Source organism: Trichoderma harzianum, assembly GCF_003025095.1.
Source record: "Trichoderma harzianum CBS 226.95 unplaced genomic scaffold M431scaffold_9, whole genome shotgun sequence".
Taxonomy (NCBI): domain Eukaryota; kingdom Fungi; phylum Ascomycota; class Sordariomycetes; order Hypocreales; family Hypocreaceae; genus Trichoderma; species Trichoderma harzianum.
The window spans coordinates 313,241-329,657 of NW_020209257.1; the positions used below are offsets into that span (position 1 = coordinate 313,241).

The window sequence follows — 16,417 nt, forward strand, 5'->3', positions numbered from 1 at the left end:
ATTTTCATATGGGCACATCTACACCCTTTTGTTTTTAACGACTTTGCTTTTCATTCAAAATCTCAAATGCGTCACTTCATCTCCCCCTTTTGTTGAACAACGACTTGGGGGAAACCGGTTCATTCGAGTCATAGTTTTTTCTTTTCTTTTTCTTCTTTTTTCATTTATTACAGTGCTCTCTGGTTTTGGAGCATGAAGAAGCAAAGACGATAAGGGGAATGATGGAAGAAGAGTAACTCGTTGATTTGATCTTCACACACAGCAAACTAGGACCAAAGTGACGAATAGCAAAACATGATGCTTTTTACATGAAGTTCGGTGGATCGTAAAGTAAATATAAAATGAATAGTGCAGGCTTCGAGTTGAGAGCAGTCTTGCCTGTTGACTCGGAACTCTGCGTATCTCGCATGATTTATCTAAAAAGGTGTTTACCTCTCTCGTTTTGCTTTGTTTGCCAGAGTTGAGTCTGAGGCATGAAGAGATTGCAAACTCTCGTCTCTCGCATCTCCGATGAACAAGTTGATTAATAAGCCCCTCTCACACACACTCTCTCTCTTATAATTCGAATGATGCTTTTCGTGGTATTTGGTTCTTTCTTTTAACAATTGCCAGCGCCTATATCCATTACCTCACTCCAAAAACATCTCTAAGAAGCCGTGACCGCGTCTTACTCGATCAACAACCTCCACAAAGCTTCCGTGTCCACGTAGTCGTGGTGGATGATATTCACAAGCCAGCGGTCCTCTTTGATCTCGTCCAACAGCTTCTGGCTGTCTGATCCTCGTCCATACACCTTTGCCCACTCGGCCCAAATATCAAACGCCTCCTCGCTCCAAGCGCGGAAGCTGACCTCTTCGATGATGGTTGGTGTGACAATCTCCTTACCGGGGAACACACCCCAAGTCACGGCATTCGTACTCGCGCTCATGACGGCTCGACCGGAGCCACCGCTGGCATCGGATGAGATGAAGTCGCCTTTAGCATTGCTGGCATAGAAGCACACCACTTCCTCAACTTCAGCAGATGTGAGTTTATCGTAGAGAATCTTCCAGTCGGCAGATGGGATGAAGAACTCGACGAATGACTTCTGGAACACGAATCCAGACGCTGGGCCCCATCCAAAGGTGGAATCCGTCGACGGCAAGCCGTTGACAGCGGGCTGAGAAGCAACAGTCCACCAGCCCTTTCTGTTCATGGCCTCAAGTTTGGACTTGATGATGGAAGACTCGGGAAGAAGGTCTTCTTCGCTCCAGGGGATGGCGGAAATCTCTCCTCTAATGTGTCTCACAAAGATGTCATTAATGTCACTAGCTACCTTTGGATGTCCCCAAAGTCTAACGGCCTGTGTGACGGACATGTGAATGCTGACGCCGTAGCCGTCAATTTCTCCGTAAGCGGGCGAGCGAGCATCACCAAATCGACCGTTGGGGAAGTCGTCCCACGTCGCCTCACGACCAAGAGCGCCCTCGCCTTCAGAAATGGCCAATGTGTTTGCACGAGTGTTGACACTTTCAGCGGGAATACCAGCCTCTGTGCTGGTTGCTTCCCACTCCGGGTGCGTGGCGGCCCTGCCAACGATGACACGGTTATGCGGGTCCGAACCGACAGAGGACTGTCTTCTGCCCGTGCGTGCGTGGCTGGACGAGCGAGGTGGTACATTACCATTGACGCTGATCTTTGGTACGACCAATTGCGCCGCTGCTGCCACAGGCTCATCGACAACGGCTTCCTCATCATCAGGGACATCAGGAATCAGCTTGGTTCTCTCGAGGATGAAAGAGATTGACTTTTCGAGGTTGAGCGTGTAGAAATGGAAGCCCTTGGGGCCCGGGGTCCTGCTCTTGATTTCTCTAATCTGCCCAATTAACTCGCTAACGATGTCAACTCCGACCATTTTGACCTTTTCATCGTCTCCCTTAACAGCGTTGAGGCGAGCCATAGTCTCTTCCGGTATCTTGGCGTGGCTTAGCTTTGCCGTGCGTTTGATCATTGCATAGCTTTGAATGGGCATCAGGCCTGGCAAGATGGGTATCGTCTTGAAGGCGCCACTAGGGTGGTTTCTCAGGGTTGTTTCAAACTTTTCGTAGGCCTCGATGTCGAAGAATAGTTGGGTCATTATGAAGTCTGCTCCAGCCTGGACTTTCTCGACGAGATACGGGAGATCGTGTTCAAAGCTTTGGCCTTCGGGGTGGCTTCCGTCGCCATGGCCCTCAGGATACGCAGCAACACCGATGCAAAAGTAGCTGCCATACTTCTTGCGAATGTACTTGACAAGGTCAATTGCCCATGTAAACTCCTCGGAAGCAGTCTGGTCCGGCTCGTCGGCGTCTCGGTACTCGGCGCGGGGCGGGTCTCCTCGCAAGGCGAGAATGTTGCGGATTCCCAGTGCTCTCGCATCTTCCAGCGCCTGGTCAATTAGGGCCTGGCTCATGTTGGTGCATGTGAGGTGGAGACATGTGGTGAGGCCAATCTCGCGCTGGCACAGCTCGGCCAGCTCAAGCGACTTTTGCGATGTTGAGCCGCCAGCTCCCCAGGTGACGTTGACGAAGAGAGGCCGCAGAGCTCTTTCCATTCGCTGAAGACGAACACGCAGATTGGAGAATCCCATTGCCGTCTTGGGAGGGAAGAACTCGAGGGAGAAATACTCCCCATCGGGCGGCAGTGCCGCTATTTTCTCGGTAATCTTGTCCATTTTGGCTGGGTATAAATGAAGGCCCAAATTCTGCCCTGAAAGATTGTTGGTGCCGGTTCGAGCGTTCGTTTTGTGTCGCTACAAGAACGCAAAACAGTTGGAATTCAAGGTCGAGTGAGGATTGATCGATGATTGTCGAGTTAGGCCGGCGCGTAACTCGTTTGCTGGCTGATGATATGCTCGGGATGGATAGATCAGAATCCCCCTTGAAGTCTGTGCCGGTCGGGTTGCACTATCTCGCAGCTACAGTTTTTCCAGCCGAAGGGAGCTGCAAATTGCCGGAGATTTGGCCAATTGAAAACGATGTAGGTATGCGGCAAGCCTACGAAGTGTCCGTAGCGCGGTATCCGATGCCCAGAGAGAGGCGTCAATTGACCCAACAAGAGAGTTGCAAGTCTCTGGACAAACGAGCAAGCAGAAAGTTTTGCGATGCCGCCGCAAAGGTGGCGGGGCAGCTGCCATTAAGCAGCAGCAATGGCGGGGTTGCGTCCGTTGTCGCTATCGCTATCGCACTGGGGGAGCGCTATGACGCATCCGCAGATCCCCTACAGGGCCGTGTTAGAGCACTGGGGGAGCTCCGATAACAACCGCTGGTGCAAAAAAAGTCCGGCGATTTCATATCGACATCGAACCATCCCGTTTATGACACTACATTCTCTTCTTCTTCTTCTTCCACACTTCGTCTCTGCTCAACCACAAAGACTATTGCGGGAGACTTGACGCCGCAATATGACCGTACCATAATGCACATGCTTCATGGCAGCCGTATGAGCCTCAGAGGAGCCGGCCTGGCTCCTTGCCGCCGGTATATAGCAGCTGGTGCTAATGGGGCGATAAATCGGCCATCTGCCCTCACGCGACACGACCCTCGACGTTTGGCCCGGAGATGGTATGCAGTAGATCTTGTTTCTCTGGACAAGAAATGGCGCCAGGTCTGGGACCAAAACTCTACGAATGGCGAGCCTCATGCCGCCGCATCGTCGGATGGCCAAAAGCATAGCTACATCTTGCCCATGTTCCCGTACCCCAGCGGCACCCTCCATCTTGGCCACCTCCGAGTGTACACCATTGCCGATGTGATTGCTCGATACCACACCCTCAAGGGCGACAAGGTGCTGCTGCCAATGGGCTGGGATGCCTTTGGCCTGCCCGCTGAGAATGCCGCCCTGGAGAGAGGTGTTCCACCTGATGGCTGGACTAAGAGCAACATTACCAAAATGAAGAGCCAGCTTGACGTGATGAATGGCAGCTGGGACTGGTCACGAGTAAGTGTTACTTCATGATGCATTCGTGAACACGGCCAGTATAGATAGAATTGGGCTAACAGGAAACCATATTTAGGAATTGACAACTTGCGATCCGGATTTCTACAAGCACACGCAAAAACTATTCCTGCTGCTTCACGAACGCGGATTGGCATATCAAGCTGAGGCCGAGGTCAACTACGACCCGGTGGACAAGACAGTGCTGGCAAACGAACAGGTGGATGCAAACGGATTCTCGTGGAGATCAGGCGCCAAAGTCGAGAAGCGAAAATTGAAACAATGGTTCTTTCGCATATCCGAGTTTAGCGAGGAGCTCCTGAAAGAGCTCGACAGCTTGGCCAAGGACGGTGCTTGGCCAGAGCATGTTATCTCTCAGCAGAGAAATTGGCTGGGAAAGTCAACCGGTGCTGTGGTCAAGTTCCCCTTAATGGCTCTTGGTAGGATCAAGATTGATACCGCCCTCGAAGTGTTTACGACCCGGCCCGACACCTTGTTTGGGGTCCAGTATCTTGCCCTCGCCTCCAATCATCCCGTGGTGGCCCAGCTAGCAAAACACGATCCGGAGCTACAAGCGTTCCTCGACACCCTCCCTGGACTGCCCCCAGACTCCAAAGTCGGGTATCTGTTGCCGCATATTCGAGGCATCAACCCTCTCGCCTTTCACGAGAAGACTCCGGATGCTACCAAGGAATCGCTGCCCATCTATGTGGCCTCCTATGTATTGGGCGACTACGGTGAAGGGGCCGTCATGGGCGTGCCCGGACACGACACCCGGGATCATGCCTTTTGGCGAGAGCACAACATCGATCAACCCATTCGAATGGTCCTGACCGCGTCCGAGGACGAATCAACCACGGTTTTAGAGAACGAGCCATACGTTGAACACGGTTACATGACAGAGCACAGCGGCATCTACGAAGGCAAACACTCCAAGGAAGCGGGAGATATGATGATCCGGATGCTTGAAGGCGCAGAGCTTGCGAAGCCCGGCACAAAATGGCGATTGAGAGACTGGCTCATTAGTCGCCAGCGGTACTGGGGCGCTCCCATACCCATCATTCACTGCGATTCTTGCGGCCCCGTGCCCGTACCGGACGAGCAGCTGCCCGTTCTTCTGCCCAAGGTGGACAACCACTGGGCACAGGGCAAGGCGGGCAATGCGCTGGAGTCAGCGCCTGACTTTGTCAAGACTGAGTGTCCTAAATGTAGCGGCCCAGCTCGGAGAGACACCGATACCATGGACACCTTTGTCGATTCAAGCTGGTACTACGCTCGGTTTGCCGATCCGCAAAATCCAAATCAGCTCTTCTCCCCCGAGGCAGGCAAAGCTCTACCTGTGGACATTTATATTGGAGGTGTTGAGCATGCCATTCTTCATCTTCTGTATGCCCGCTTCATCTTCAAGTTCCTAGCCACTACACCACTCCTCCCTCAGTACTCCCAAGCGGACGCCTTATCTGCCGAGCCATTCAAGCGCCTTATTACCCAGGGCATGGTCCATGGCAAGACCTACATCGACCCCAAGTCGGGCAAGTTCCTCAAGCCGGACGAGGTGGACTTGACAGATCCATCGAATCCTCTCGTCGTGACCACAGGAGAACCTACTACAGTGGCCTTTGAGAAGATGTCCAAGTCGAAGCACAACGGAGTAGACCCCACTGAGTTCACATCCAAATACGGCGTCGATCCAACGCGCGCGCACATGCTCTTCCAAGCGCCCGTCGCCGATGTACTCAACTGGGACGAGTCCAAGATATCCGGCGTCACTCGCTGGCTCCAGAAGCTCCACGACCAGGTGGTGGCACTCGCCAAGTCGCCGGAGGAGTCGCTGCCTGCAAAGGAGTATTTCGCCAAGCGAGGGTCGTCGCCCCCGAGCAACGACAAAGAGAAGCTATCCAAGTGGGATTCTGAGACTGCGCTTTGGCGCGAGACGCAGAACAAGATTGAATCCATCACGAGGGGCTACGACAAGATTTATGCGCTCAACACGGTGGTGTCGGATCTCATGACGCTCACCAATGAGCTTGTTCAGCAGAAACACGCAGACCAGGGCATCAGGAGGCAGGTGGCAGACGCCATTGTGCGCCTCATGGCGCCCATCACGCCCGCTTTCGCAGAGGAGTGCTGGAGCCTTCTTCACCCGTCCAGCGGCTCCATCTTCAAGACGACTAGCTTCCCCGTTCAGGACGGCAGCCTGCCGATGCTCCAGGCGGTGCATATCAAGTGCGCCGTGCAAATCAATGGCAAGCTGCGCGCTACGGTGACCATCCCGCGCCCGCCCAGCGACTTGCAAGGCGATGCGCTGCGCGACTGGCTGGTGGATGCGATCCTGGAGACGGAAGAAGGTAGGAGCCGGTTTGGCGAGGGTAAATACAATGTGCGATCGGCCAGGAGGACGATTCCCGTGGACGGGGGAAAAGTTATCAACTTTGTACTATAGAGCAGCGCCTGTGTGACACGATAGAACGGATACCCCAACTCCGTAGATCTTATAGACAATGGACATGTATGTATGACATGGCATATTTACTGCAGGTAGCCAGCCTCTTCTTACTCTTGCTCAGTGGGTATTAGGCGGCGCCCTTTGTTTAAAAGCACCACAAAATCTAAGTCTGCAATCAAAAAACGGCGTGGTCTGGGATCTAATCTAATCACGGTGCCTCCTCTCTTCATCTGGAAGAAGCCTCTGTTCCTCATCGCTGGTCTCCTTGCCTCGGTAAATGACGTAGTGCTGCAAGATGAAGATGGTGTCAAAAACCAAGCTGCAGTTGCCAAGCGCCAGCTTTATCGGGTTGCCCGTAATGCCACTCCAGTCGTGCTGCAGGTAGCCATCGATGCCGAGCTGGGCCAAGCTCAAGAATCCCCCGACGATATCGAGGATGATCTGCCAGATGCTCCAACCCCGCGTGCTCTTGTTGCGGTAGTTTGCGAGGATCTGCGGCGTGTACTTGACCAGCGAGACCAAGAGCTTGACATAACCGACGGCGTATGCAATATCCAGGTCGCACCAGTCGGTAGCCGGATTCCCAGACGGCGTCGCGCCCACAATGATCCAGGTGATGAGGAGGCCCAGCGCAGAGCCAGCAATGATGCCGGTGACGAAGCGGCTAGGGCGGGTGCCAGCGCTAGGCTCGAAGCCCCAGAGCGGGCGGAGGAGATACTGCGAGGCGGTGATGATGCTGAGGACGAGGGCGTGCAGCGCAAAGGTGATGTCGTTGAAGGCGACGGTGGGGAGCAAGCCGTTATGGCGGGCGGCGTACTGGCTCCGCACAACGGGGGAGTAGTACAAGGCGACGTTGGAAGCGAGATACGCGGCAAAACCTGGAGCACACAAAGGAGGAGGAGGTTAGCTGATCATCGATGGAGTATGATGATGTGAGACAACGGGCGCATTTTGGAGGAGAAGACCAAACCAGCGCACTTGGAACAACATACCAATGATGTTGAGGGTAGGAAAGTCGGCCGTGGTGCCGGACGTGGAGCGGCGCTGCCAGTTGAGCAGCGGCTGGGGGTAAAAGGAGAGGCTCCAGGCGAGCGTGTAGATCCAGCCAAAGAGGGAGGCAAGCAAGGGCAGGAATGCGGCCATGGTTTGTTTGTCTTGTTCCTCTGCCCTTGTTGTTTATTGTTGACGTTTTGCTAACTAACGGTGTTGCCGATGCGATGACGGCTTTCGGGCCTGGAGGTTATTGAGGCGCCGGAAGTACCTGGCGATGATATGTCTTGATGCAAGCCACCGTCCCGGATCGGTCCGGCAGCGGCGTATTTTTTTTTTTTTTTTTTTTTTTTGAGGATGTCAAAAGAGGTGACGACGAAGGTTATTCGGTATCGAGTTCGGGATTTCGATCTGTTATTCGTTTGCTTTGACGAGGGAGAAATTGGAGGTTGAGGGTGGAAAATCAGGTGCGAGTACCTAATATGGAGGGATGACAAAAGTCCCGTGGTCTCGCGCTGGGAAGGATCTAACGAGGTACCGATTGCAGCTTGAGGGGTATGGAGCGGTACTTTGTGTGCGCCTGCTTTTTGCGCGATGCGATGCGATGCGCTGCGATGACATTTTGCGAGCAGAGACGCGATTGCATCATTTCCAGCTTCGATGACCAAGTATGCAGGTATAAGGTACTTTAGATTTTAGAAATGGTACCCTGTGATGCACTATGTGCTCTGTGGGGGTAAAGTATCGAGACGGGCAATGAAAGTACCCCGTATAAGTTGCTGTACTAAGGGACCTGGCAAGGCAGTAGCCGCCTGTGGCCTAACCTAGAAGAAGTGCAAAACAGTTGAACATCACAAAATTATCACAGGAGTTTTTATAGAAAGAACTCGGATAACTTAAAATACACTCAAAGCCACCATTGTGAGGAATTGATCTCATATGCGAGCTCTGTCCTCCCAGTACCCTAAGTGACGTCAGCATATTGGTGCTTGAGTCTGGATTTACTGAAGGGGTCTTCAGCTGGTATTACCTTCTCTTAGTATCTCAATAGAAATGCGTCTTGACAATTTCATAAGAGATCCGGCATGGCCATCTCAACAGACTAGAGCATTATAGTCATAGTGTGCTATGTGCACATGTTTGTCAAATTTTACCACTTACGGCTTTACCTTGTCCATTCGTAACATATCCCGTGAATAGTCCACACGACAACTTCACCATCAACTATAATTAGCGTTTACACGAAAAGTCATGGCCAAAACTCGGTAACACGGCTATCCTGACGGTAGTCGGTGGCAGACGGGAATTAAAAAAAAGGGTGTTGGACTGGCTGGTAAAGGAGCAGCTCGTGTTGATATCAGCAGCCACCGGCTCACCATGTTCGGAATAAAATTTGTCTGCAAAGCCGAACTCGACTGCCATCAAAGCCATGATAGCGGCACTTGACAGTCATTCAGTCACCGCTATACCGAGACTCATCGAGTCATTCCCATTCATTAAATTCCGTCACTCGGAACACAACTTGAATACCCACCCATCCATCAATCCGAACACCCCGGGCATATCAACCTTCGGAATCGGCTCACCGAGAAAATCTCCTTTGTTCTGGAATTCTACCCAACGTATTGCTGCATGATACATACATCCATGTGTGTGTGTGTATGTACAAGTAACAAGCAGTGTTCAGCCTTGTAAGCAGATAAACTCCTGCAGCTGGCGGGTACTCGATACAGCTCGGATCACACGGACCGATACGAGTACAGTATCAAACACTCACCAAAAGAGAAAAAAGAACAGAAAAAGAAGATAATCATTTTTTCTTTCTTGCGTTACATTCCGCAGCCCCTTTTTACTGTATCCTCGGCATTGAAAACAAGGCCAGGCCCAGGCATCGTGCGTGCATGTCCGCGTATCTCGCGTGTTTTTCCTGCCAAGAGTCTCCTTGTCGGTCCACCGTTTCCGAGATATTCGCTATCAGCGGGAGTGGCAATGGTGTGAGGCTTGGCGTGATCGGACGACGGTTGTCGCAGATCCAAGGATGGCAACATGCACTAGCACAGCAAATAAGGCAGAAATAGCGGACCGCTGTCTCTTTTGTATTGACTGTAAATTTTTAATGACTTTTTTTGAGACTTGCTTGTTGGGGCGTAGCTCATCCATCGTCGTCTGGATGCGTCCAAGTGCTGTCAGCTATAGCCAGCGAATAAGGATGCGCAGATGCGTGAGGCCTCGAGAGTTCAGCTGTCGTCTTGGCCGCGATGGTGCAGTAGTCTTGATCCTTTTTGATGAATGCTGCCCGTTTTGGGTGACTTAGTAGCCAGCTGAGGTAAAAGGGATGGAGGAATGAATGCCCAAGGCTGATAGATGGAGATGGCGCATCAAGGCTAGACTACGGAGTATTGCGAGAAAAGTGGCTGGCTGTGGCTTTCCAGCTGCCAAGATGTCAGTCAATCAATATGCAAATGTAAATGCACGATTGCCCTTGATGAGACAAGAATCCACCTTGAACCATGCACAGTATCTATCTATTTACCCCTATCAAAGGCATTAACTATCTACTCGTATTAGGTAGCTACGGAATGATTGCCCTTTCAATATGCTTTGCGGAAGCTGGGTCCCCGAGTCCATGTCATCAACTAACATCCTGCTCCTCACTAAGATCATCACTAAAGTTCATCTCCTAAGAATGCTTACATGAGATTGAACGAGAACAAGCTCCGCTACTAAACTTTTCACTTTCACCAACATCTGACTAGCAAAGTCAGCAGTACCCAGATCAGTCCGAACCAGTAAGCAATTTGCGAACCCTATTGCTCCCTTATCATCGGAGATTCTTCGTTGTCGGGCAAAGAGCATCAGCAGACTTGACGTGTAAATAACACTAGCACAACCAACTACACACACTTAACACGTATTGTATTGATTGTATTCACCCCACGACTAGGCAGACAAGCAACCAACAACTCATTCATTCAATCATATTCATGCACATAACAATAGAAATCTTTACTGTACAAGCACAACGACGTAACCATACAGACACAACATACTATCACACCCCCCTGTCATACATCAGCCATCGTTGCATCACCCTAGCCACCTCTCCATCGTCAGAATCGGGCCAGACTAACACCCGCCGCATGCCACTAACGCATCAAACGTAAACAACATTCGACCAGACCCCTAGAAAAAAAAAACAACGCCACTCCCACAGCCTAAGCCCAACCCGACAACACCTGCGTCCCGCTCCCAAACGGCCGACCCGAGCGTCTACTCAAACCTCGAATGCCGGTGACGTTTACTTGCCCTGGTCTCCATCCTAGCCCATCCAATTCAATCAAACGGGCTGAAGCCTCCACCGTTGATTCGCCTGCTTTACTTCTTACATGGTTGCTTGTCTTTCTCCCTCGGGCGTTTTTCCATTGGCTGGCCGGCGCTGCCACCCGGATATGGTGGACATCCCTTATTTCCCTTTTGGCTTTTCCTTCCCTTTCCCTCGGCTTTTGCGACGTGTGAGGCTCACGGTGTGAACACGCCGTTTTATTTTATTTGTGGGTTTCCGATGTACGGACAGGCTAACTTGAGTCTATTCCTGGGCAGCTTGAGCTCTGGGCGAGAAGTGATTTAAATAAGCATTGCCTCCCTCGTTGTATATACTCTTGTGCTTTAGATCCATATACACTAAAGAAGAATCACTTACATCTCTTACATATACATCTTTTGTTTGATACACACTTGACAACAACCAGATATATTCGTGCCATCAAACTTGATTTACATCATATTACCACATATACAACCACTTACACCAAATCCCAACACAATGAGCTATCTCAGCTACGTCGAATCAATAAAACGCAGCTCCCAAATGTCTGCTGCCCCAACCGCACAAACAACACCAGCAGAGATGCCCCCATCACCATCATCAACACCAAAAGTCGGCTTCATGTCCCTCCCCCTGGAGCTCCGCTTCCAAATCTACGACCACCTCCTCTCCATCCCGCCTCACCCAAAATCCTCCTCCCACCACCACCTCTCCTCCTACGCCCAGCCCTCCGAGCACGTCTATCCCGCAATCCTCCTCGCAAACCGCCAGATCAACTGGGAGGCCACGCCGTTCCTCTACTCGTCAAACATGTTCGTCGCACACCCAACCCTGCTCGCGACATTCCCTCGTCTGCGCAACTGGTATCCTCCTATGCGAGAGGCCAAGACGCTGGTGCCCCTTATCCACCGCTTCCACGTCCAAGTTCGTCTGGACTTGCCCCTGCCATACGACCGCAAGGCTGTCGCGGAATCTTTCTCTGGATTGGACGAGCTCTCTATCGACCTCGTCCAGTCCATGTTCCTGGGCGTCGACTGCAACAACCTGGCGGTGTTTGACGCGGTGCGAGGCGTCAAGAACGTTTATATTAGTGGCAGCACGACTGGCTTTGAACACTACATTGCCTGGCTGGTCAATGCCATGACGAATCCCGTGGGAGCTGAAGTTGCCCCCTATGAGCCACAGGAAGACTCTCCCTGGGCGCACATCTGGAGCGGACACGCAAATCTCGTCCGCTCATCAATACCGCAGATCGAGAAGCAAGAGTAAAGAGAGATATGCCTATCTAGGTATGCGAACCACCCTGTTGATTCATTCGTCGCAATTGACAATTGGCTAATGTGTCGAAAACAGGGTCAAAGAAAACGAAAACACTTTTATGTTGCGTTGAAAACTAGGTATCGCTATACATCTACCCATCAAAACACCCACTTCTCTTTTCGAAATCAAAAGTCCTCTAAGGCTCCTCCTCCAAACAAATTCCTCTTTTTTTCTTTTTGCCTTGGCTATACAGCCCCCCTCTAGTCCTGTATCCCATGTCTAGGTCTAAAAGGTCATCTCATACATTCGACGGAGGAAAAAAAACCAACAGCCGCAGAGGCAAACCAAGAAAAGAATCACAACAAGCGTCATATCCTTTCCTTTTTGCGCGCAAGATATCCCTTGTCCTTAGCTCTTCTCTTTCTATATCCCTCATGGTCTTATTTTCTTTCTTTTTCTTCTTTTCTTCTGGGTACACACGGTTCGGGTTCGTGTTGATAGAAACACAAGGGAATAAAAGGGTTCTGAGAAAACGGAAAGGTAGAATAGGAATTAAAAAACAATAGAAGCAAGTATACAAACAACTCGCCCCTTTCGTGATGCAGTATTTTCACCCAAACGCCTATTCTGATGCATCGTATCATCGGAGAGAAATCATACATTGCTCCCCTCGAGTGTAAGTTCGACGATGCACGTCTTTTTTCTTTTTTCTTCTTCTTTGCACTTTCTTGTATTCCACTTCACGTCGTCAATTCTCTCCTTACTGCGCGGCTTGGCCACCACCACCAATGATCTTGGGCAGCGATCTCCATCCCTTCTCGTTGGGCAGCTTCACCTTGCCAAAGTCCTCGTCAAGGTCGAGGATGATCTTCAGCGCATTCCTGCTGCGGGCAAAGGGGCTGGAGTCCAGCTGCTTCGACTTCAACGAAGACAGAGCATCAGACATGCCGAGGTGCACCTTGTCCTTCTGCGCCGATCCGGGCATGGGCAGCATAGTCTGGAGAACCTCATACGCGGCCAGGGTGAAACCGAACTGGGGCGATGATCGGAAGATACGAGCCGGGCCACCCTTGAAGAAGGCCTTGAAGCCCTCCTCCTTCCAGATGGTTTGTGCGCAGTGTCGCAGTCCGTTGTACGAAGCCTCGCCCTTGCGAGCTTCGACCTGGAGACGGGTCTTGATGACGTCGCAAGGCGTCGTCAGGTAGGCCGCGGGCATACCGGCAATGGCACCAGCAGTCAGGAGCTGCACGACGCCCAGCTTCTTGGTCGGCGACTCGCCAAAGAAATCCTTCTTGAGATGGCTGTACGTGGGGAAATAGATGGCCGAGAAGGGGACGTCTCGCAGCAGACAGGCAGACGCGCCCTTGTACAGACCCACGAGACCGAGGTTGCGGACAATCCACATGGCCGATCGCTTGGGCGTGCCCTCGACAGTCTTGGCGACCTCGCCCTGGATCTGCAGACGAATCTTGACAATCTCGAGAGGGTTTGTGAAGACCTAGATTAGAAAAAAGAACGTTAGTTAGGTTGGAGCTCATGCATAATGGTATGGTTACAGTAAGGGTCAGATGTTCCAAACGTACCACTTGACAACCACCGGCAGTACCACCGGCGACAATCTCGGCCCACAAAGGAATGCCTCCTTGCTTGTCAGTCAAACGACCGCGCACCAAATCGTTCACCGTCAGCTTGATGGCCTTCTCTGGCGCAACACCAACCAGCTGGGGCAGGACACCAGAGTACAGGCCGCGGACACCTTCGTTGCGAATAACCTTTTGGAAGCAGTCGATGGAGTTCTTGTACAGGCGCTGTCCGGGCTGCGCTCCACGCTGGTTCTGCAGACGGGTCTTGACAAGATCGATGGGGTACACCATGAAGGCACCAAAGGCACCAGCCAAACTGCCCAGACCAAAGTTGTAAGCCGACTCAAGGACCTGGTGCAAGACGGCACTGCCCTTGGAAGCGACCTTATCGACAGTCTGGCTGGCGGTGTCCAAAACGTCGTACATGGGGTTGCGCCATGAGGGATCCAGAACCTTGGCAAAGTCGCGTAGGCCCAGTCGACCAGAAGGCTCGTCCAGGCTGGCAAAGTGGAAGAGGATGTCGGCCTCCATTGGTGTGAAGAGACCGAATCGCGTGAGGCCGGACGCCTCGTTCATGAACTCGGACCTGGTAATCTTACCATCCTTGGTCTTTGAGACGGCGCGGCGCAAAATCACCTCGACCAGGTCCATCTCCATAATCATATTCTGGAAGGCTCGCACGTTGGCGTAGGAGACCTTGCTGCTGGCCGAGATGTTGCAGAGAGTGTGCAGGTTGTTCAGCAAGTGGTCCGACAGCTTGTGTCTCGCCGTCTCGCGAATGATGCGCTCAAAGTCCTCCGGGTTAATGTAGCCGTCGCCATCCTTGTCGAAGCGGTGGAAGGCCTGTCGGATGCGCTCGCCCTGGAGGCCACGCAGCATCTGCGAGAACTGCGCATAGTTGAGGTGGTGGCGGTTCTTGTTGGTGCCAATGTACAGCTTGGCCCATTCGCAGTCCCAATCGAAGGGGATGTTTTCGGGGCCCTTGTTGAGCTCGTAGAGGCGCTTGAAGTCGTCGTACTTGACAATGCCGGTGCGGTCGACGTCGAACAGTCGGAAGGCAATTTCGTATTCGGCGTCGGGCTTGAGCAGGAGGTTCTCAAAGACACTCCAGTCGGTCAACGAGACGCGGCCGGTGCCTTTGTTGTCGGCGACGCCAAAGAGGATCGAATATTGTTCCCGTTTGATCTTGTGCTGTTTGCATGCGATGCTTTGTTAGTCACTGGTCCCGCAACTGCACCGATATGACTCCGATCTCCATACAAACAGCGAAAAAAAGGAAAAGGGGCCTCCAAAAAGTCGGAGAATGGAGGGAAAAAGACAAAGGAGAAGAGAAACATGAACTCAATGGCAAACTCACATAGTCCTCGTCCTTGGGCGCAATCGCATTGATAAACTCGTCCGGTCCTAGGTACAGCTCGCCTGTCTCAGGGTCCTTGATCGCATGGCTGTTGAAGCGAGCCTTGGTTTGCGCCGAGAGCTGCGCAGGCTCCTCGCCGCCAACCAGGCTCTCCTTGACAGCTTCCTTGACGGTTGAAACGCTCGCCATCTTGGAGAAAAGTAGCAAATCCGAATCTCTGCTCCAAAAAAACAAACAAAAAAAATGCCCGCGGGGAAGACGGGATAAAAGTTGTTGGCTTCTTGTGGAGGAAGAAACGGCGAGGCTGTGGAGCTGGATAAGTGGGAAAATCGGGGTCTGGTACGACGGGGGGACGAAAAAAAAAAGCGCCAAAAAAGAGCAAACGCCTGGAAAATGTCGGAGATGAAGCCCCTCTATACCGGATTCCCCTCTATCTGTATTTCTAAGTCTATCATGCAACAAGGAAAGGAAAAAAGAGGGAACGAGGAAAAGGAGAGAGAAGTGAAGCGTCACAGGATCGCGAGAGAAGCGGCCGGTAAAAGTATGAGGATGGAAAAGAAAAAAAATTTATATTACTCCTGATGGATGGAAGCCAATTGACGGATGGACGGCTGCAAGGTTTGGCGAGATGCCACCTGTCGATGCATGTACCTGGTACTGTGTGCGCCATGTTTCCTCCCCCTGGCCGCCACTGAACAGCTAAATTGCACAGCGGTCAGAAGATGCTGAAAGGCGCCACGTGAGCATCAAAGAGCGGCGGACGACCAGTTTAGTACTCTGTACTTGACACGGAGTATTCCACGGCTACAAGTACCAATACTCCGTGCCTGTGCCAGGGGACTAAGCCTTGCCAGGTACTCGGTTCCATTCTAGGGCACCCGAACACCAGCTGATGAGATGTGCGTTTGGTACGCCCTTGACGCCGTACCTCGTGCATCACAATGGGAAACCACCCACATGACTTGCTTGTACTCTCTGAGGGATTAAAATAGAGAGTATCGTACCCAAGTAAACACATCAGAGGACGTAAAAGTGGCAGATTGCAAACGAGTACGCGATAAGCCTGGCTCTGCAGATTACGCCATCTTCCCTCAACCCGGAGGTACAGGTACTTTCCGGCTTCAGCCGTTGCCAGCATGAGTTATTCGTACATGCACCTCAGACAGCTGACATCAGATCCTGCAGTCCAACAAACCGTCCGAAAACGCCCCTGGGCTCAGATTCGACGATGCCATTCTCTTCCATCCAGCTATACCCCGACTTCTGGATAGGTAGCATTTTACTCCGTAACGGTCCGTATACACTCCGTAAATTCTCCAAGATTACAATGTTTCGTTTGGCACTAGCAAGCCGCTCAAATCTGGGGTCGGGGCCAGTCGGAGATGATTCGGCCAGACCGGCGCCAATTAAGTACCAGCTACCAGCAGGCTCTGGCATTCAAAGCAGTTTTGGTATGGTAATCGACCCGTCTAGCTGGGCTGGCCTCAAGTCAAGGCACTGTG

The 16,417-nt window shown here is 52.0% G+C and overlaps 5 protein-coding genes across 5 annotated transcripts; 2 read left to right on the forward strand and 3 right to left on the reverse strand.

The window, feature by feature from the left end:
• Positions 1–667: 667 nt before the first annotated feature.
• On the reverse strand, positions 668–2,692 carry M431DRAFT_89744 (hypothetical protein; the record flags this gene model as incomplete). Its single annotated transcript, XM_024924055.1, has 1 exon — positions 668–2,692. The coding sequence occupies one exon, from the start codon at positions 2,690–2,692 to the stop codon at positions 668–670; it is 2,025 nt and encodes a 674-aa protein (XP_024772278.1).
• A 767-nt stretch (positions 2,693–3,459) lies between these two features.
• Positions 3,460–6,397, forward strand: M431DRAFT_90528 (hypothetical protein; the record flags this gene model as incomplete). Its single annotated transcript, XM_024924156.1, has 2 exons — positions 3,460–3,957; positions 4,034–6,397. The coding sequence occupies 2 exons, from the start codon at positions 3,460–3,462 to the stop codon at positions 6,395–6,397; spliced, it is 2,862 nt and encodes a 953-aa protein (XP_024772279.1).
• Positions 6,398–6,500: 103 nt separating this feature from the next.
• M431DRAFT_466804 (hypothetical protein) lies at positions 6,501–7,744 on the reverse strand. Its single transcript, XM_024915399.1, has 3 exons — positions 7,611–7,744; positions 7,393–7,544; positions 6,501–7,278 (listed from the first exon to the last, which is right to left on the reverse strand). Exons 2-3 carry the CDS (start codon positions 7,541–7,543, stop codon positions 6,605–6,607), a joined length of 825 nt encoding a protein of 274 aa, XP_024772280.1. The 5' UTR covers position 7,544; positions 7,611–7,744; the 3' UTR covers positions 6,501–6,604.
• Positions 7,745–11,150: 3,406 nt separating this feature from the next.
• On the forward strand, positions 11,151–12,060 carry M431DRAFT_509873 (hypothetical protein). Its single transcript, XM_024919374.1, has one exon. The coding sequence runs from the start codon at positions 11,214–11,216 to the stop codon at positions 11,982–11,984; it is 771 nt and encodes a 256-aa protein (XP_024772281.1). The 5' UTR covers positions 11,151–11,213; the 3' UTR covers positions 11,985–12,060.
• Positions 12,061–12,735: 675 nt separating this feature from the next.
• M431DRAFT_483749 (hypothetical protein) lies at positions 12,736–15,104 on the reverse strand (the record flags this gene model as incomplete). Its single annotated transcript, XM_024916147.1, has 3 exons — positions 12,736–13,473; positions 13,559–14,749; positions 14,916–15,104. 3 exons carry the CDS (start codon positions 15,102–15,104, stop codon positions 12,736–12,738), a joined length of 2,118 nt encoding a protein of 705 aa, XP_024772282.1.
• Positions 15,105–16,417: the final 1,313 nt, after the last annotated feature.